This window comes from Gymnogyps californianus, chromosome 14 (assembly GCF_018139145.2).
Source record: "Gymnogyps californianus isolate 813 chromosome 14, ASM1813914v2, whole genome shotgun sequence".
Classification (NCBI taxonomy): domain Eukaryota; kingdom Metazoa; phylum Chordata; class Aves; order Accipitriformes; family Cathartidae; genus Gymnogyps; species Gymnogyps californianus.
Window position 1 is genome coordinate 4,032,026 of NC_059484.1, and position 22,736 is coordinate 4,054,761.

At 36.2% G+C, this 22,736-nt stretch overlaps 2 protein-coding genes across 2 annotated transcripts in view; one reads left to right on the forward strand and one right to left on the reverse strand.

Moving 5' to 3' along the window:
- DOCK2 (dedicator of cytokinesis 2) overlaps window positions 1-22,736 on the reverse strand; it is a 202,482-nt gene that overhangs the window by 102,688 nt on the left and 77,058 nt on the right. The window lies entirely within an intron of this gene.
- On the forward strand, window positions 11,951-20,769 carry INSYN2B (inhibitory synaptic factor family member 2B). Its single transcript, XM_050905184.1, has 3 exons — window positions 11,951-13,287; window positions 16,197-16,271; window positions 20,589-20,769. Exons 1-3 carry the CDS (start codon window positions 11,966-11,968, stop codon window positions 20,767-20,769), a joined length of 1,578 nt encoding a protein of 525 aa, XP_050761141.1. The 5' UTR covers window positions 11,951-11,965.

Below are 22,736 nucleotides of genomic sequence, written 5' to 3' on the forward strand. Positions count from 1 at the left end.
TTCATCTTCTGTCTAGAAAAGATGCAGACTACCTATGTTCAGAAATAAACAGGAGTGGTAAACACTGGAAGAATAAATTCAGCACATATATTACAAAGGAAGGTTAACCTCCTGGAAGTCCAAGGGAGTAAAAAACACACTTTTGATCTTTCTCCCCACCCGCACTAAAGTTTTGTGTAAACAAGCCCAAAAATTCAAACAATAAACACATGAGATCACCAGATGTTGCTACTTTTAGTTATTGTTGATACTGTACTGGAAAAAACAACATACACTATGAAATAGGACTGAAATATCAAGGACAATAAGGGACTGGCAGGAAGGTGTAAAAAAAAAAAAAAAAGGCAACTCCTCCCTCTCACCCCCGCCTCGATATATGGAGAAGACGCTTTTGTTAATATATGAGCAGCTGACATCTGAAGAATAGCCAGAGCTCAAAAGTGTCAGGTAAGGTAGAGGATAGCAGAACAAAGCTGCCAAAACCCACATATTAAATACATGGCATACATTTCCTATAGCAGTCTTCTCAACAAAGACACACAGAAGAAAGGTGGTGGGGAGTGGCAAACTGTCACCACAGGAACCATGTAAATGTAGCTTTTAAGTTTGCTACTCAGGAAAAATATTAAGTTTGGTTGTTATAACAGGCATAGTTGTTATAACTAGACAACCAAAGAGAAAGTCCAAAAGGTATGTTTCATGAACTAATACATCTGTAATCAAACTGCTAAGGCCTGCAAAGCAGCATGCTCTCTCTCATACACAGAGATGTGTATACCTGCCTATGCACAGGCTACCTATATAACTGTAACTACATTTAAATATAGATATGTTAACATTTTATAAAGCCTGGATATAAATTTATAGTAATCTAAGGTGTAATACGTATGCATAGCTTTACACAAACATCAAGTACTTCTCAGTATTTTTTCCAACTAGCAAGAAAATAGCAGAATACCAGCTTTGTATGAGAAAGAACACTGAAATTTTATGTTACGAACCAGCTATTTGGACACTTTCCAGCTCACCAACCTGTCACCTTGGATAACTTCCATCTCCCTGTAGGCACTCAAGCATTTCTTCAAGAGAAATTTCTCAGTTTTAAGTACACTTGTCTTTGCAAACTAACGCTGAAAAAAAAAAAAAACCCCCAACCAAAACCCCAACTTGTGTACTATATATATATATATGTGTGACTGAATTTATTCACTCAAGAGAAAAGTATGTGTCATATCTTATGTCCTGACAGTAAACCTTGTACTGACAATTTCCAATATATGCTCCAAAAGAAATATTGAGATAGAAACATTTTCTAATCCATGAAGCCTTTTGTTCTGAAACAGCCAATGGAAGGTATCATCTCTTCAAAGGAGACAGCTGAACTTTTATTTTTATTAGAGTAGAATAAAGGAATTTCAAGTACCATAGTTCTGAAAATTATATTCAGAAATAAGATCATCATGATTTTTATCTTTCAGTGCATCTTCAGCACTTCACATGGAATGGCATTGCATTATCTCAAAGTATACCCAAACCACACTCAATCTTAATTCCTAAAACTTGCTTAGCTAAGTCCATTTTTCTGCTGCAGTAAGTATCGCAGCATCTTCTCCACCCAGTCTCACCAACCTGAAGTAATTTTCAAATCTTGCTGTAATATTACTCAGAGATAAAATCCAATAATCTCTTCTATCACTGAAATGTTCCGTTTCTGAAGTCAGAAGCTTACATCCTACCCTGTATTACTCATCTGTGTTAGGTCCTCCTCTCCGTTCACCTTGATCCCACCTTGAGGTGGTTCACAAAACCTGCTGGCAGGATTCGTAAAAAAGTTCATGCCTTCTTAGGTCCTCATTTCTTAGGTGCTCAAGCAAGGTTCATTCAGCATTACCCAAACCACTGCAGTAGGGAACATCTGAGCGCGTACAGGAACATACACGGAACTCTCCCATGGCAGTGCACACAACTGGAACAGGATATGCAGTGTACTGGCCAATGAGAATAAGTAATAGAAGAATGCTACACAAGACAACCTGTGCACTGGAGAAAACTCCAGATACCAAACTATGCTACATAAATTATTCCATCTCTTATAATAAACACCATCTTATAAATACCTTCATAAATAGCTTTTTGCTTTATTCTGCGGGACCCAAAGCAATAAGACTCCTTGTTGTGATCAATGATTGGCCTCTGTACACAGAGGCCATTTAAAAATCTCTCTCAGCAGCTTCATCTTTCCTTTTCTCTGGCAGCTTTTTCCTGTGTATCACAATAAGATGCAAATTTGCACTTTTGGGGGATTGTTTTTACTTTATAAGCTCTGCATCTTTCATCCACTTTCATCTGAAAATATTCCCTTCAGAAGCCTGCCTGCAATGCATCGGTAACTTTCAGTACATTTGCATCCATTTCCTTCTCCAAGAAACGCTATCTAAAATCTGTTTGCTAAAACTTCTTCCTTCTAGTCTGAAAGGTTTTTTTCAAAAGCAAAAACCTTTTTCTTTCAGTGCCAATGAGATTTGGGAAGAAAATTTTGTGAAATCATCAAGCTTTGCATACCAAGCCACTCACTGCATGACAGACTGCCCTTGCTCTATGTTTTTTGCTAGCAACAAATACCTGTGATCGCCATGTGCTGCCTCTGAATGTGCTGCTTCATAAAAGGAAGAACTTGAGTCTCATTTGAGTCTCTGACATCCTCAACAAGTTTTGGACATTTGCAAGTCGAAGAAAAGTCGTGATCAGAAAATAATTAGACTACAGTATTTCATGTTAACGTTAGCGCATAAAGCTGGTGACTGTCTCTGTTCAGTAGATACTGCTTACATTGTGTGTTCAAAAGGCAAGGAAAAAGCGCTTTAGTTCAGAGTGTCTAACTAAGCTGTCAGAAAGATACCCTATAAGTCTTCTGAACATTAAAACCTTGCCATTTCAGAATTTTGCCATTTTTAAATTAAGCCTGATGCTCTAACTGAATAAATACATCCACCTTTTTAAAGATTAAATTAGCTGAGGTATTGTGAACAAAATCACTACAGAAACATAAAACTTCACACTATGTTTAAAGAGGCCACATCAAGGAAAATAAAGCTGTACTTGGCTGGATTTGGCAGGGTTTGGGAGCGTGCACTATTCTTCCTGTAAAGGCAGATGTACTGGCTTTTTATGCAAGATTTTTAAAAAGTGAAGCTTTCATGTAGAGCAATACAAAAGGAAGCCAAAAAGGTTCTCTCTGACTTTGGCTTTTATTCCTTTTCACACTTCCTTTATGTTTTTTAAAAGCTCCAAGAAACTCACCCAGTTTCTACTTATGTTAGAAAGATACCTCCTGACAACAGAAGTTTTTCACCACTCCATCTGTCCTGACCAGGGAGAATGAATCAGCAGAAATCTGTGGCTGCATCTGTAGTGCTTGACTGGACCCTCAATGATCCAGTGGGAGCTCACCACAGCTACCTCTTTGCCCAGGTGCTAGGCATAAAACCAGGGCACACAGATGGAAACAGAGGACTAAGATTGTGCCAAAATGTGGGCCAGTAACGTAGAGGATATTTGGCAGCACAGGTGCAAACAGTGAAATAAAACAAACTAAAAGAATTAGTTTGAGGACTCTCACAATCCGTTCTTACAGCAACATTATTAGTGGGGCAAGTACTACACAACTTAATTGTAATAGTTAAATCCAAGAAACAAACCAAAGCATATCACAGAAATAGCTGTACTTCAGTAACATCATAATGAATAAAGGAAATCTTGAAAGAGAAAAGAAAGGACACATCTATGGAATTTTCAAGACAGTCCTTTGCAGACCCTAATAAAAATTTGAGGGCCAAAGTTCAGTTTGTTACTATTAACAACTTTAAAATAATTCAACTGCTAATTATGTCTGTGTCCTAAAGAATATAACTGGTACATCAGGTAACTGCAAAGTGGGATATGTTTTTGTCTGTACTTTGCCACAAACCCTTTTGACAGCCAGTAAAAATGTTCTCAGCTATGACAGAAACGAATAGTACCATCCCAACAAATTCTGGAGTAAAGCTTTCCAACAGAATTGTTACGCTGATGTGAACAGCATGCTATGTACCCCAGTAGCTAATAACGTGTATCTGAAGAGATAGTCAGTGGTCCGGGCCCAAGATATCCAGTCGTCACCTATGGTGATGATCATAGTTCACAACTTCACTTCTCATGTGCAGTTCGCCATTTCATGGGGGTACTCTTAAGACTCACTTGAACTCTTAAAGGACTGCCACAAACAATCATTTCGGTTACCTCCAATCTGGAAACTGTAATACTGTGAAACTAATTGGTGAAAGTGCCAGATGAAAGATAGCACCTAACTGCAGTGTCCATAGTACAGCTACAGCTGTTGACTGAACATTAAAATGAAGTATCACCTTTTTCAAATGCAGACATGGCACCAACTCCAGACCTACAGATTTGTGGTGAAACCAACAGCAGCAATTTACCAACTCCATAGTCTGGAAATGTTCTATCGCTACTTCAGACTGGGGAAGCCTCAGGAGTTGTCAGGACACTCATGAAATGAGTGGAGCAGAACCATGCTACAGATGCTGTAAAAACACGCAACTGGATGTGCAATGGTTCAGATAGCTAGAATAGCTGAGATGTTATTCTGACTTAACCTGACAAATATCCAAATCCAGCTCCAATCCAAAATAAGTCTACGATAACATTAGAAAACATCCTGCAACCTGAGACAATGCAGGAAAATATGCAGAGGAAAAACCTATTCAAAAGCAATTTGATCTTTTTTCCCCTCATAAAATGAAAACCTCAGTTACAACTTTTATTCTTCCCCAAAACATTAACCTAGCAGTATGTACTGATAAGGTTACAAACTGCATTTTAAAAAAATCTATCACTGATTAATTCAATAGTGAAAACAAATAATGTTTCAAAAATACTCAATAGACATTTTAGGATGAGAAGAACATAGGAATGCTTTCATGATGCAAAAGAGTAGGAAGTTTTCAATGAAGTATGAGCCTTACTTATTCTATCTTTAAAGCTACTCACATCAAGGGAATGCTACAAGTTGCTTATACAATGGCATTCTATTATTCTATTATCATTCTACTCCAGACTCTCAAAATCCCCCAACAGCCTGATGCTACTATACAAGAGCCTGCTATAAACATGAAGGTTACCTTAAATTAAAGGTGAAACTATTAAAAACCATTCTGCAGTCCACCAGACTGTGATGAATTCCTTTCTGGCCTTACTGAACTTAGAAGTTTGCAGAAAATAGGACTGTAAACTCCATTGAGGTTTCTTAGGTTATAAAAATGTAAGATATTCATTATAAACCATCCTAAAATGACTTACTGTGATTGTTGCTTTAGAGGTTACCTTTGAGAGAATACTGAACAAAGAAAAATTTGGATAACAACATTGAGAATTTTGACAGTTACAGAACCACTAAATTATTAAATTGCTTTATACTTTTAGATTTTAAAGATTGCTTCCACGCTGGATAGATATTTTTCATCCCAGCTGTAAGTTTTACATCTCAAAAGAAAAATATGTAGCAATCTGTCTCATCATATTTTTGCCAACATGCATGTTTTAAAACTTGTGCTGCACTGAAAAGAAGAAAGAAGGCAAAGCACTAAACTTGACTCAGGTCTGCAGATGGAGGGAGAACATAGACAGTCAACTTCAAACTATTGTTTACATTTAGGCCTGGGGACAAGGGGAACCCAATGCAGTTCAGCTAAGGTTGTATTATTGTGACAAAAGGGCAGGAAAAGGGGAAAGGAGAGAATTCTTAGCATCATCCAATTCCCATGGTTTTAAATCCATCTCTAGCTCTTCATGCTATCTGGTGATGTATGTTTCACTTTAGTCTGCAGGGATTTCAGAAGTGTATCTAAACTTATCCTCAACATCTCTCATTATTTTGAGGAAAAAAGCCAACAAGAGCTTTATAAAATGTAGAGATTTGGCTAAATTAAACAGCTTGGCCAACATCTATTGTCGAAGTTCTTGACAGAGATAGAAAATGAACATGAAGACAGCTGACATCCAAACCAATGCACTTAAAGCATGAATTCATACTTGTTAATCAAAAAAGATTCATTTCAGACATTGATTTTTCTTTTTGAAAGGCAGGGGTGAACCTGCATATGGAATGAGTCCTCTGCAGTGTTTAGTCTGTCATCCAGCCATTAACAAGCACGCAGTTCAGAAAGGCCGCAACACATGCAGCCTCTTGTCCCGCCAATAGCTTCGGAATATTGGAGAGATTTGCAACATGAAGGGAAAGTGACAGTCACACAAATTTCTTAGAAACTGAGGATCATGGTTCTCCCACCTAGGAAACAGCTTATCATCAAACACAAACCATAATTAAATAAATCAAGATGACTCTTTAAAACAAAAATGTCCATCTAGATGCATATCATAGAAAATCTATATTACACAGGATAAAACACAAATCAGACATGACATAAAACTACTCAGTCTGAATATATTATCTTACAGTTATTACAGTTCTGTCAGCTATCATTGTATCTATAATGCTTGAATTTATCTGCTGTTTAATCTTTGGTAGATAGATCATCTGGAAGTGGCAAAAATTTAGAGGGAATCAGGAAGTTTAAAGTGCTGATGCTCAAAAGTTCAACAAGGTAAATTACACTAATCATCTTCCTGCTGAAAGCCCTCACAAAATGCTTTTAGCCTAGTGACTTTATTTCTTTATTGAAGAGGGTCTGTCCAAACTTGTTTTTCAATAAATACTGGCTTTAACACATGCATAAAAGAAAAGCAAAATACTACAAATATATGCCACACTTTCACTACAAGGAAAAACACTACTTTTTTTTGAGCAAACTAGTAAAATGGAAAATTAAGGTGTCAAACTGCAACTGAATGAGTTTGAAAACCATGTCAAATATTTAGCTTTTTCCACAAAGTGCAGAAAACCCCCAGAACCACCACACTCTCACATCTGCACTCTTCCAAAATCCCCACTGCCCTTTACTACATGCTTTTTCAATTCATGCAGTTTCCCATAATCTCCACTTATCCTTACCAGCAGCACTCCTCTACTCATAGCTTCAGTCATTAAACTGAAATAGGAACCAAAAAATGTGTTTAACTCTCTTCAAGAAATCAGGAAGGCAGAGGCAGGAAAGATGAAAGAATAATTACAAAAAGACATAACTCTCTCTTTATAGGTCAAATTTCCTCTGCCTGGCTGGCTAACTAAACTGTGTGTGCATTTCTAAGAACTCAAAAACACAATCTTGAGGTTGGAAAACCAGTTCCATTGCTGTTTGGGGTGGCAGGCTTTGCACCTTGGTTTTTTCCAGGCAATTAACTTATTACACCCTGGAATACAATTACAATTGAGCTAGAATAAATTTACACTGGAGAGTAACTATCACCATTAAGAAGCATGTGCACAAAGCATGTACAGACTTTAAAAAAAATCAAGATTTGCTTTAACAGTATAAGCCAAGCATAAAAGAAAAAAATGCAACAGTATCTATCAGTCAGATTCACATACTCACAACACTGCAGAGAGGAGCATGAAATATGCACCATTTAAAAATAACATTAACTATCAAGCACCTAATAGGCTACTTGCTTCAACAACCAGTGAATGAAGAGATTGGAACAAATCCACAGTGCTAATTAAGCAAAACAACCAAGGCACAAGGCATTTCCTCAGGACTGATGAGCAGCTGCCCAGGGAAGGGACAGGGAGGAAGAGGCTGGATAGCTGGATGCGAGGTCAGGGAACCCTGGCAGACATCAAATCCCAGTAACTTTCTCCTACCAAAACTGTTGTTGTTATTATTATTACAAGACATAAATTTAAAACTGACATACTCTCTTTGTTGTGAGTGACATGTTAAATTAATACATTGAAAGCATTTCTATAAAACAGATTCTTAGAATTTTTCATACTTCAGTCAATGTGAAATAATGAGCAAAACAAGACCTGTAAATTGCTGTGCCAGAAAAGAATGAAGAATTATATCCTGGGCAAGGGAAAATGTTACTTAAACTTAGAAATTGGCCATGTTACACTGATTTGTTAATCTAAATATAGACACCTATAACTCATTGAAATTCACTGGTTTGGGTTTTCAAGCCAAATATTTGAGCATTCCTATCCATATATTTTTTATTTCAGCTTGATTTAATATAAATAACAGCATCAAAACTTTCATTACAACAATTCATATGAACCCCAGACTAGTGGATGCCAAGGCAGCTAAAAGTCATGCAGAATTAAAACAGCAATTTGCAAATTAAGAATGCAAGAATCTAGCCCATATGCCTCTATAGCCAAAGTAGAGAGCTCTCCTAAAACCCTTAAGGGCTTTTTACTTGTATTTAAAACACAAAGGATTAGATTTCTAAAGCTTCTTTCTGAATTTAATTGGGCAACTATAACTTTTAAAGTAGTCCACCTGCCTGGAGCACAGCAGCTGTGATGGGAAGTGGAGAATGCTACTGCAATATTTGGATAAATTCTCAAACAAAACTGTAAAAAGCCTCCAGTAATTAGTGGATGTTATGAGAATTCAGAACTTGGCACTGGAACCGTATTTGCAGAAACTGTTTGACTTGTTTATCGTGTATACTTGTTTCCAGTGAACGAGCAGTACAGTGATTTAAGCGACTTAATGCTAGTATATATGAAAGTAAAATTTGGTATTAATGTACATAATTTTTTTCTCAATATCTTACGCAACATTTCTCTCCGCAGTGAAATCATCCAACACTCATTTTCTTCTAAAACTTAGTAATAGAATATCACATTATTGCTTAGCTTAAATTATATTACATTGCCTAAATGTTACACGAGGCTACATAAGTTTGCTATATTCTGTAACAAGGTCTTTCCCACTACACCCATCTCATCAATTCTTATAAATTAAATATGGTAAAGTTTGTACAATGCTTAAATAAAAGGTACGCTAAGATAATGGAAGTAGTACAGCGAATGAAATCACCAGTAAATTAACAGGGAACAGGATTAATAGTAAATTAACACTATGCTGGGAATTTAGCCCCAGTCTTAAAAAAATCACTGTAATCCTAAAAGCAAACTATGTTGGATTATTAAAAATCCCATAGAATATTTCCCGTATTTTGCATAAATTTCTCCTCTTATCCCTATTCTATTCTATTCTAGCAGCTGGTTTCAGATTTAGCATAACTTATTAAAAGCACAGGAAAGACATTTTACATACAGGTACATCTCACAAGCGAGTTTTGAAATTCAGAGCTTAAAATCCGCTACTAGTCCAGCACTATTCATTGCATATACCAAATTTTGGCTCAAACTATTCTGGATTGATTTGGGTAGGAGAATTCACATTTGTGATGAAGTCTATCCCACAGATTATTTGGGTAAGAAACAGCAAAACCATCCTTCACGCTGTAGAAACGTGGAGTGAGAAGTCCTGGCTAAAATGCATACAAGTTAAATGTACATAACTGGAACAAACTATATATGGCATACACTCATCTGTATGTCCTATCTCAGGAAGCCATAACGAATCTAAATTTGTAACAGAATGGTTGCCAACAAAATTCTATCAAAGTAACTTACATTTTGACATAAAAATATTGAAGCAACAAGATTAGTCTTGGCCTCTGTGATCGCTAGTCATATGTGAAGCTGTCTACTCACATGGCTGAAGTGCAAGACTTAGTTTTCACTTTTACTGCCTTGGTATTTTCTTACTGCAGCTCCAGTACATCACATATTCATTAGCAATGCATTGTTACATGTCTTTCCCACACCCTGTTGTGCCACTGGTCAACACATCATAGCATATGGGTTCATATTCCAGGAAAGAGGAAACAATACACTCTCCAACCCTTCAATCAGTAAAACATACCATTAAACAGCCTGGGTGTGACTGCCTAGCTCAAAGGAATCATCCACGTGTACATTTGAGCACAAACTTACAAACGACCCATCCTGGTACTCAGTGCAGGGGGTACATCCATCATCTGCATTTGGAGCGACAATTCATTAGCACTTCAAATTTCACTAATAATACTGTTTTTATAGAATAAATACAGAGAACTTGAAAGTGGTCAATGCTCATTACACTTTAACCTATGAATAAAATGTGTCTGTGGCAAACAATCTCATAATTGAAGTGCCAGCTGTGACAAATGGGTTGAAGCTTTATTTTTTGGGGTACAAAAAAGATTAGTAGTTATATTACACTTGAAAAAGACTAAAATACTTGCAAGTAAAACTTTGATAATAGCTGGCTCCATAATAAAATATGTTCTCTTACTTTCCTCCAGTCTTGCTAATGTAATACGTGGTCGTTATGACTATATTATTGTCCTAACTGTTTTTCAGAAATGTAAGTTTTAGTGGTCACTCAAAATGTTTAAAGTTTGGTTTTTTATGATGAGCTCTGGACAAGCATGACAAACCACAGCTTTAGAGGCCAGTCTCCTGCATGCAAACTGAGTCGAACACTTTAGACGTACGTGCAGACAATTTCAGTCTTGATTCCAAAATAATTGATACTGTATAGGAAAGAGATTTCATCTCCCCAGAAAAGGTTCCATTTGCACTAATCGCATTTTAAAATAAACTTATTTTTCCTTGACCAAGAGTTGTACTCAAATCTGAACACTTCAAAATGAGGAACTCTAAAAAAATTTTAAAATTCTGAGTTTTGTTAGAACCTCAGCTTGCCTCCAAATTAAGAGCTCACATTTGTATTCTTCAGGTTTTTTTATATTTCATCCATAACAAGATTTAATAGCCATCTTCAAATCTGAAGATTTAAGTTTTAAGATGTATATTTGGGACCAGATTCAGGCCTGCACATGAGTACTGATCACAGAGAAAACTACTACTCTGAATATTTTACATCTGTTTTTGGTGTTTTGTATTTCATATGAAGAAAACTTTAGGCACTTCAAAATTATAAAACATTTTTCAGTTTCTGTCAAGTATCTCACTGTCAAAGTTACAAAACCACTGGAGATGAAAAGTTGTTAGGAGACAGCAGAAGAAAATTACAGTGTTTGGCAGTTTGTTCACCTACAACTGTTGTCTTTTTACTTTCAGGAAACATTTCCTGTTATTCTGCATTTCCTGGTTATTCGGTCTGGACCACTCTTCTGATGCCAAAGTATTTACAGAACTTCCCCAAATGAAACAGTCTGTTGGATAGGACTGGCCTTGTATTTGCATGAACTGAAGTAACAACTACACATCAATAACTTCTCTCACTGAAACCCACTGGATGCTGTATTTTTGCCTGGTCAGAAGTGGTTACGTTTTGCTTAACTGTTTGGGAAGATTGGTTTCATTTGCAACATTAAAAAGATGGCTGAAGAAGAAAAACTCTCTCTAAAGAAAGCAATTCAGTTTGGTATTAATGGATATATTCCATCAGTAAAACTATGCATCAGAAATGAAAATGCCCCCAAAAGTTATTATGCTTGTTGTTTAGACAACATGCAAATAAAACATATGTGACTGGTCCATCATAAAAAAAGCTGGATCACTAATGGAGAGCTGACTGTCAAATAAGAGCCATCAGAAAAGCCATAGACTTAATCTTACCTTCAAATTAGTTAAACTGTAAGCAAAACGGCCTGTTGCAATTTTGTAATACGAAGATCACGTTAGCTTCAGAACGCAAGGATTTCTGCATTCCCTAGCTACAAGAAGTCTTTCCTTAAGTTTGATTATTTAATTTCTTTATCTTAGTGTTTGGTCTAATCAGCAATTAAATTTGAAAGAGCATCCCTAAAGAGAGCACGTCAGTTAAAAGTATACATAACAACAACAAGAAGAATGAAAAGATTAGCTTCTTCAGGAGTAAGGTATTCACTTGCATCTTAGGAACAATCTTAATACACAGTTCAAATGACAACTGAAATGGGTCGCAAAGAAACACGTTACTTACAGACTTTAAATTGCGATTCTATGGCCCAGCAAAACATGAAAATGCGCCCAGTACTATTGAAAAGGAACAGTCTGGATTCAGCTGATTTTATGAGACAGCCATACCACCGCAGGACCAAATCTCAGCAAGTTCGATTCAAGGATGATGGTGTGAACACAAAGACAGAACTGGATACTAATCCTGCCCAAGATATAGCATTCACGACTGGAAAAACAGAAATATTTAGGGATCACAGTTTTTTGCTACATCAATCTCCATCTTTTCCAAGGGCTCAGAAGGGACTTCAGAATATTGCCATACAAACATCTCCTAGCCTCAGGAAACACTTCCCGGTTTTTAAAAAGAAAAAGCTGACAGTAAGCAAATCATTAACAGAAATGCCAACTGAGCCTGCAAATTCTATCAAAGTAAATGGTAATCTTTCTGAACAAGACATTATGTCTTCAGATCTCTGTTACTTAAGAATAAGTAATCATTTGGAAGATGGATTTAGGAATAGTGAGGTGGACAGTCAGTTAAGTCAAAGACCATCAAAAGCACAAAGCAATAGACCTATCCACTCAGATGATTTCTCAGTATCAGAGAAGACAACTGTTTCTACACAGGTGCCTGAATACATACATGTGAGTTTTCCACAAGACAGCAATGTTTCCGTGGATGCACCAGACACAACCATGAATTTAAGTAATTCACTGCATTCTTCTACGGTCATAAGTAGCAATGAAGATAATGAAAACAGCACGCTGTCATCTAATTCTGAAAAAGCATACCCTTGCCTAAGCAATTCCACTAACTGCAGTGAATGTAATCCTCATTCTGACTCTTGTGAAGGAGACAAAAGTGATTCTGAGTCGCTTGTAGCCAGCAAAGAAGTAAGCAGTAAGGAAACTACTCCATTATCACCTCCATCAAATCACAGTTCATCTCCTTGTTTCCTCAGAGACTATCAACAGGCAGGAGAGCACAAAACAGATTCCAGCTGTGTGACATTAACAAATGATGATCACACAATAATGTCACCAACCAGCACTAATGCGTCAAAATCTGTTCTGTCATATAATACTGAAACGGAGAAAAATTCTACCCAGTCAGATGTTTCCCAGTGTAACAGCTGTTTAGAAGGATTTCACATAAAGTCTTATCTGCCAAGGAATGAAATAAAACCACAAACCAACAAAGAGATTAGCGAAATAAATCAAATTCATGTGGCACATGGCGAACTCTGTGCCCTACAAGGCAGGCTGCAGTCTGTAGAGGAATCCTTGCAGTCGAACCAGGAGAAGATTAAAGTCCTTTTGAACGTAATCCAAGACCTGGAAAAATCCAGAGCCCTCAGTGAAGGGTATGGTGCATTTTAATACTAGTAATTCATCAGAAGTGTAAAGTAGATGTTAGCATTCTTTTAACCTTTGCTGCTGAAAAAAATCTTTCCTGCAATATTTAAAGATGAGCTTGCAAAAACGGTATCTTATGCCCTTTTCCTGGTATTTGGGCCTCGGCAGAGAAGCAAGTCTCTTTATAGTTTGGCTTTAGCTGACACTGCCTTTACTAAAGCCAGTATGAGATAGTTTATTAACTCCCTTTTTTATTGAGATTTATTGTGTCAGATACAAAGCCACTGACACCTGAGAGTTGGCAGTCTCCATCTAGCTAAAATCTGTACGCAGTAGAACAACAAAACCCAGCACTCTAATGTACTGATGTAGTGTAACAGAAACCTATGGCAAGCCAACTATCTCTTACTAGCCAGGTCAGAGATGCATTTATTGCCAAAGCAGTCCTATTGCTGAAACAGTTGAGATCAGCACAAACATGCTTCTGTTCAATAAATTATTACTGCCTTCATAAGCAAGCAAAAGGATTAGTGTCTAAAGCATAGCATCTGCAGACATTTGGGGACCACATCGCTAGTTACATTTCACAATACCACAAAACACAGCTGCTTAAAAGAAATGCCTTAAGAACAGGAAAAGGCACAATGCCAGGTAAACTTCAAGAGCTTCAGTATGTCAGGAAGATTTCACGGGAGGTCGAGGTAGGTGCTTAAAAGGGATTAAAACTATGAACATACAGCATGTGAAGACTGTTAGGCAAGAACTCACTTCGGAATCTCAGATTTTAGAATGACTGCTTTCTGCACTGCCATAAGAACGCATGACCTTTATTTAGTGACTATTAGCCAAGGCTGCAAGCATTATTTATGTGTTCAGATTATTTATGCAACTTATTTATCCATTATAAGTAATAACACTACTACTATAAATGCAACTAATGTCTAAAGATTGGACACCTTTCTAGGACAAGGTTACAAATTATTTCTGTGCTGAAAACAGGTTTTAGAATATCCTAATAATGCTTTCCAAACCATTAACAGCAGCTCCTACTTACAATAAATGCATCTAAGATATCTAGAAACTATTTTATCGATAGTATTTACTGACTACAATTAAGGAATAAATTTGATAATCTTCCACATTTCCACAAACTCTGCAAACACCACAAAAAAGGCTGCATTGAGATTTTTGTGTAGGTTCAGTTGCACAGAAATAGCACAGAACGTGACACTGACTTGCTCACGTGACTCCGCACCAGGTCTTTGCACTTGTTCCCATGTGGGCAGAAAAGGTTAGTGTGGCTGTGCAAAAACTGTCAGGATATAACTAACTGAAGCCACAATTTTCTTACAACTTCTGAAGAAAAATAAATCTATTTTGAAGAATCCTTTCTTTCTCAAAGTATTTTATCTGGAAATTGAAATCACACCTTCTTGCATTTCTGATGAATAATTCTCCAACTCACACTCCAAAGACAAATTTACACTCATTTAAAAAATTAAAATAATATAAATCAAGTTAACATGTAATTTTACTTTGTACAGATTACCTTTTCTATGTGGAAACATTAACCAGTAATGTCCATCTGGCTGTTAGCATGAAAATACTTCTGTTAGTCTCCACTGTGCCCACATAAATTTTTATTCCATGTAACATTTTTCCCATATAACTCAGCTCCAGCTATCCTCTCTCAGAAGGTTGTTCCGAGTCATTTTTCTCTATCTGAAAAGCCCATATGATTTTCTAGCACCAACTTTGTAATGGCCTAGACACAACAGACAAAATCCACGTAGACATACTGGTAACAAAAATGCAAAAACATTTACAAAACACCAAAACCCAAAAGTTCGGTTTAGAAGCAAGATTTGAGGCAGGGTGGGGTGGGAATCCAAGTATGTGTCAAGCTTAAGCAATCACTTGTTTATAGTATATTTCATAGAACTACCACCCAACTATGGTTCCTTAGGAAATTACAGAAAAAAATACCCACTCCTCCCCTGCATGTAGTTATGTGTGACAGAGTGGACAAGTTTCAAGTATGTTGCAAATCTGACCATTACAAAGAGTAACTTGCAGTGAAGCACAGTCAGATTATTCAGCAATATTTATAGTCCATTTCTGTTCAGTAACCACATGGCTGAAAACAAAAATTTTGCCAAAGTTTCACCCTGAGATTCAATTATAAGCTCCAATCCATCTTGCTAGAATCATCTAGCAGTAAAACTGAACATTCCAAGTATTTGTGGAGGTAGCACAACGACGCATGTGAAGAACCTCCACTTTAATTTCAAAAGCAATCAGACAATGATTTTGGTACCAACTGAACTCCCCTAATTCAAATAAAACTCGTTAAATGTGTTACGCATCCTTCAGATGTAATGAGCCACCGACCTCAAACTGTTTCTAATGCAGATCTCTCCATCATAAAAATAATTCAACTCTAGTTGGTGTTAAGTATGAAAGTCACTTTTCTTGTTTTCTCAATGCTCCAAATTTGTATACTGTCAGCAGTAAAAATCTGACTTGTTTATACTCAAGTGAAGAAACATGAAAAGGGGAAAGAATGGAAAGCATAAGGGTAGAGATCAGATTCATTCACCAAAAGCATGGATATTCAAATACTTTCAAGTGTGTTTATAAGAAGCAGTCGCATGTCTAAGTGTTTTCATAACAAATATTCATGCAAGAACCAACAAACAGAATCTTAACAGCATGAGGTGGGAAAGATGCAAGACAAAAACATAAATCAACATAGGGTTTGGGTTTTTTAAAGCAACCTTCTAAATTAGAATTTGACACTAGAATTTTTAGTAAGGATAATAGAAGTGGTGAACAGAATTACTTTTATTCATAAAAGATTCAGAGATCTGTTTATGTATCTATAAATACACATTACATGAACAACTGTCTATTACAGGCGTAACTTCTATCACACTGGTCAAGACCTCAACAACTGCAGCACCTGTCAGAACACCGCATGTATCATTTACAGGTACTTCACTCCTTCACACAATTTTGTATTGTCTGTATATCTCTCACAAATGTACAACACAATGTTTTGCTCACACCTATAAAAGGTTTCAACTATTATTAATCCAGTTTTTAACAGAAGACCAAGCGGTATGTGTGAGGTGGTTTGTTTGTTTTCCCAAGTAGAAAACAATGAATATTGGTGTTATCTGAAAGAGGTACTGTACTTCTGAGAATTCAAATAGAAATCTCACTCTAATGCTTCACAGCATTATTATTACTAGCATGCTTTGAAAACCTTTGATGCCGTTTCTGACGATGAAATTCCCTTTGTGTGTTACATTTTTAAAGCTACGATTTCTGTAATAAATTTAGATCTTGGAAAAGATAAACATTCAATTCTCCAAATGCCAGTAAGCTATAGCTACAGTTCATGTTTATGTGCAAAACAAAACTCCCACACTTCTCACTTCAGTAAATGTTTATTTGTTATTATTTTGAGAGAGTGCAATTTGAGTGTAGGTTACTCCAAATTTAAACTGCAGTTTAACATAAACTCTTACGACCAAAAAACTTTGTAGTACTGTGTTCCGAAAGCTGTACATGTTTCAAATGCTATGTCTATACAAACACATTGTAAGAGTCTTCAGCTTGCCAGCCATTAACCAAAAAGCTAGCAGGTACAAAGTCTTGGTTATACTGCACATGTAGCTTGTCCACTCAGCAAGGGATTTTATAGGGCTTCCACCAATTTATAAGCACATTATCTGATCTCTGCAACCTCAGTTATGAGGCAGAACACACACACCGGTTATTTGATTCTATAAGAGTCATTGGGCTCTTCACAGAATATTAAGTAACACATGGCACAAATGCAGCATAATCGGAGCTGGAGCTCACACTTCACCACTTTAGCTCCTCTCCAGTACTGCCATACACTGCAGACTTAAGAGAATGAAGAGGAAGATGAATGCATGGTCAAAACTTACGTATGATATCTTAGGCCTCATTTGGAGAGGTAGAGAATATGTATTCAAACCAAAGGGAGTGGAGAAATTATAATACTGCTATTTTAATCCTGTCTTTTTGCATTCCTTTTTTGTGAGGGACACTTTACTTAAAGGACTTTGCAGTAGATGAGCTAATTACTTAAATCGCGTGGTCTTTTTCCTTGATATACATATCACATTTCTGATGTGCTGTACTGTTTTAAAGTTTATTTTTTTAAAAAAGCTCAGTGGAAAACGAACTTGCCAGTCACATATTGTGAAGATCAGGTACTGAAGTTAGACTTTATGCTGCAAAATTAAGGAGAAGTTGAGTTGAAACATCTCCTAGAAATTTTTTATCCCTTCAAAGATATTCATACATATTAGTATTCCAGAAGTTTTACGTATTTAAACATGTTTCCATTTACAAAAATAAAGGGTAAGAGAATTTCTCTTTTAGGTTGAAAATTTTTCCTTCATTTCAAAGAATATGGCAGACCATTAGCTTCACCAGTTCGTAAGCACTATGACTTTAAATTTTTTTATGGATATAATGAATAGATTATATCCATATGGAAGTGTTTTTCACAACGCATTTTCTACGTGAGCCAAATTTATTAAAGAGCTTAATAAGCTTGTTAGGTAAAGTCAGGGCTGGACACAGCATTGGAACCTATTGTTCAACATTCAACTCAGTTGAGAATTGATGTCCTAAACCTCTGGTAGTGAAATCTCAAAGTAATGGACAAGTCAGAAATTAAACACCGCAACTCCTCTGAGACAAAGTTGTTAGTCTTCTCCACAGTCCACTGGATACTCCAGGAAGTTACATGACTTACCCAAGAGCATGGACTGAATCTGTACAAAAAGGAAGATCCAGGACAAAACAGGTTTCCTTTACTTGGTTGCTGTCTCTGAACAAACAATCTCTATGCATTTTTATTGGACTATACAGGAACAGAGGTCACTCTCTAGAATTTATGTACAAACTACCCTTTACCACAGGATGCTTTCTCTCTTCAGAATAATAAACTACGATGCTTACTCTGCATTTTTAGTTTACAGTTTCAATACAGGAAAGATCCTGAGCAACAAGCACAAGTATCTGAAGGAAAGAACAGAGGAAGTAACAAAACATTGATGTGCCTTTTTGATTTACTAGGTAGTTTATAATGATAATGGTGCCTGGAGGTTTACAGTGCAACGATTAGAAGAATACATACAAGAGAACACAGTTCCTCTTAAGAGTTTCTAGTTTTAAGAGACAAAACAGGAGACAGCAAGGAAACATAATTGTTTTCACTTTACAGAGATGTTCCACAAGACGTGGTTATGAAAAAAGCATTCTAAGTACCTAATACCTGAAGTTCATAACATATTCATTAGACAACATTCTGAAAGAAGTAATTGTTATCAGGTTTTGCTCTAGACAAACCCATGCAATTCCTGTGTTTTATGTAGTCTAAAAGATCCATGCAAGTATTTTTTCCACTAACGTAGCATCACTGTTGTCATTAATTATAGAATCAAGTGTTTCATCTCGCTCCCTGTTTTCCTGCTCTTAACGAACCTAGCTCATCAGCAATTCAAACACTGTACAAGCAGAATGTTGGGTTACTGTCACTGAACCATCTTTAACATGCACATTTTAGGCAGCACCCGATTGAAACAATATACTAATCTCATATCAATCCAAGTGTGGATTGCACTGATTGGTAAAGTAATAAAGAGTTTTTCAGTCCAGCAGTGACCAGGTATATAGTGACTCTAAGTTTAGCTTTAGTAACTATCCAGCAGGGTTATGTGAGATTACTTGGGACTTTCAATCCAGATCCTGTAAGACAAATGTTTGTATTATAATAAACAAATGCAAGTAGCAACCAAAACCAGTCATCTCAGCGTATAAGGGACAGTCCTAAATGAAGACTGAATTGACCTCTTGCCTCTAGAGATGATCTCTCCAACGTTAAATTAGAAACTTTGAAGAAGGGAAGAAAAAAGGAACATGAGCAGATGCTATCCTACATATGCTATAAACTGAACATTTAATTCTCCAGCACTCGTGATCTGTGACTAGTGAAAAGTATAAAGTTACAGTTTTAGCAATAAGCCAATAAAATTGAAGAGACAGTGGTCAAATTTGTCGTTTATATCACTTCCTTCTACTTCTTTTATATTTATTATGTATTGCTCCTTGTCCAGAGATCCCTCTCCAGTTCTTCTAAATTAGAATAATCTTATTGCTTTGTTTTTGCCAGCTGAGTTATTTTATTTCATTAAAAACCCCAAAACATATTAATTATAAGGGAAACAAGCTTCTAGTTATTTTTAACATATTATTCAACAATGTTCATGGATTTCTATATACATACGATACTCACAATTAACAGTCTTTAAAGATATGCATATTTACTAATTTTACAGATTTCTTCTGCTCAGTGCACAAACCAGGTTCAGGGCCTTAATGTGACATCCCAACATCCCTCTGATGATGCCTTTTTCCTCCCAAAAAGCTTGCATTATGGAAAATACAACCAGCTCCTTTCTATTCTCCCCTCTGCCTACTAAAACCTCCGCAACAGACATAGCTGATACAACTCCCACTCTCCTGCCCAGCAAAGATGGTTGAAATAAAGAAAAAACATACAGCACTACATCTTTTTCATTTGTTGGTTTTTTTTTTTCCTCTGTTTGTTTTTGTTTAACTGCTGGTTAACATCAGACTGCTTAATCACTGTCCACATCAATTCTTTTGAACCTTACGTTTATTTCTGTGCACATATCTGCTCTTATCTAATTAACATCTTGGCTTTCATTTGACATCAGTAATAATTATGGGTTTCAACAGAGAAAATGTGTTACATCCTACTTTCCTGTTAACTAACACCACTTATCTCAGACTTACATATTTGCTTAATTTCATATATTTTTGGTCTTAGCAGGTCTCCTAGTGGGAGACATTCACATTTAACAAAAGTTAAGCATGTGAAAGTTTTTAATTCATGCAAAGCATATGACTGAGTTAGATTACAGCATCAAAATCCGACCATTGAATAAAATGCATTGAAAGGTCATCCTAGTACATTTTCATTTTTTTCTCCCTTAATTTTTGTCCCATTGTTTTGGGCACAATGCTGGAGTTCTTCACTCATATAAAGAAAAAGGTTTCCCTCAGAAAAGATTAAGAGATGAACTTATTTTCAAAACAGTAACCTACACACCCTTGTGTTTTAACGAGGCTCTAATATTGAATAATTCCAAATTATTCTAATGAGGTAAGCATCCTTTCCATATATTTTTAAAGAGGGAATTTCTCACTTACTAGCTTAAATCTCTTCATTTTTCCATAGTGTAGAATATGACTTCAGACAACAAGAAGGAAGATTTCATCAGATTTTGAAAACGCTGGATCATGCAGAGCAAAATCCAGCTTCACCTCAGAAGCTACCATCTGATCATCCAGCTCCCGAGAAAAAGGAGTTAAGAAGAAAAACAAAAAAGGTGAAAAGAAAATGCTTCTGGTGGATTTGACTTCCTTATGGATCCTTTTACATTTCAAAAGCCACTGGAACAGAAAGTGGTTTGGGAGCACACACCTGAAAAGGCGCTATTACAAAATCACAAAGCTAAAGAATGTTCCATTGGAGTATCTGAAAAATCAAAAGAATTGAGTTTACTTAAATCATCTCACTAAATAACGGCACATGAAGATGCTATTTTCAAAAAGAAATTGTTTCTTTCAGAAGGAAGCTTTCTCATTTTTTCCAAGGACACTTTCATATGCTTTGTAAAGACTTCTTTTTCAACTTCCCAAAAATAATGAGGTTTAAATCTTTACTTTAAAAAACAATGGTACACAAAGCTAAGGGTGTCACACAGTCTTCATTTCCTATTTATAAGCAGCATGGACTAAAAGGAAAGAACTTCATTGATCTTTAAACAAACCACATAATCAAGAACAAATTCAGGGGAATCTACGTTGTTCAAACAAATCTCTCCTCAAAGGAGACCATTACAATTATTTCACATCCCCACTGAAATATTTTTGTTGCTGTCGTCTAATATTTAACAACAAAAAAAGGATTTCAGGTTAAGTTTTACTCTGTACTTTTATTGGTTCAATTTAAAAAGCAACCATTTAGAAGTTTCAGCCATTTAATAGACTTCTCTGACAAGAATCATAGAACCATAAAACAATAGAATATCTCAGTAATTCTAGTCTTAACCCCCTACTCAAGCAAGGTCCATTTAGGTGAGTTTGCGTATCTCCAAAGACAAGAATCCATAGCCCCTTGGGGCAAGCTGTTCCAAATTTTTTCCTAACATCTAATCTGAATTTCCTATGTTCTTTACATCTTGCCCCTATCCAAATACACCTTCAAGAAGAATTAAACAGATAAGACAACCTCTCTCCTAAGCCTTCACTTCTTAAGGACTGAACAAATCCAATTTTCACTGCCTCTCTTCACATGTTACGTGCTGCAGCCCACAGTCATCTTGGTGGTCTCCCTCCAGTAAGCTGACGTCTTTCATCTACCTGAAAGCCTAAAACTGGACACAATGCCTCAGATGTCATCACATAATTGCTGAATAGAGGGGAATAACCACTTTGGCTACTGTCTTGCTAAACCAATTGCCCAATTTATCCATTTAAGACCTTTGTCACTATACCAAAATATCCCAAGATGCCATTTTTTGGCCTTAAGATATAAGTAAGTTGATACATGATACAAAATTGATCATAAAAAATAATATTTAATGAACGTATCCATATTATATTAAAAAATTATATGCTGAAAAGATTTTATCAGATGTCAATGCAGCTATTTCATTCCTTCAAAAATAGTCGAGTTACCAGCTAGCACAGGGTATGCCAATGTAACCTAATTTAGGGTTGATGATACTATTATTTTGCTCATGAAAACACGGTCACCTTTCATATGGGGGCAAAGGGGAAAAGGTTTTCCAAAGCAAGTTTAAAGGGCACACTGTAAAGCCCGAATAATGTATTTTATGTTTAGTGGAATGTACTGCAGACCTTTTCTTAGAACTGACTCTGGTTAATTAGTTTAAATGGTGCCAGGGTATTCAATAGATTAACCCCTGGATCCTATTTTTCTAAATCAAATTGTATTAATTGTGCAATGTTAGTTAAAAATGTCTGTACATTTTTTGTACACTTCTGTGTTCCTTGAATTCTTAGGGTTAATCACACATTTGAAAACACATTAAAAACAATTTTGCAAAGAAGAATTTTGTCTGGAATAACTAAGTTTTTTGACAAAACTAGTCTTCATTTAGAAGAGACTATGCTATGTGACATGGCTTAATTTATCAAAATTCTAAAGGACTGTCAGCTTTAAAAAACATTTCCATGTTAAGTTCAGTCAGTATGGAAATGACAGGCACAAAATTATCATTATTTTAGAGGCTTTTCAGAAGAAAAACCTTATATGAATTTTTACTAGCAAAAAGGATGCCTTTAGTGAGACAGAAAA

What these genes read in the sequence shown, in the direction of transcription:
- INSYN2B (XM_050905184.1), top strand. Translation starts at nt 11,966, where the DNA reads ATGGCCCAGCAAAACATGAAAATGCGCCCAGTACTATTGAAAAGGAAC. An exon ending in TCCAGAGCCCTCAGTGAAGG is followed by an intron (nt 13,288 to 16,196) that starts GTATGGTGCATT and finishes TGTCTATTACAG; the next exon opens with GCGTAACTTCTATCACACTG. An exon ending in ACCGCATGTATCATTTACAG is followed by an intron (nt 16,272 to 20,588) that starts GTACTTCACTCC and finishes ATTTTTCCATAG; the next exon opens with TGTAGAATATGACTTCAGAC.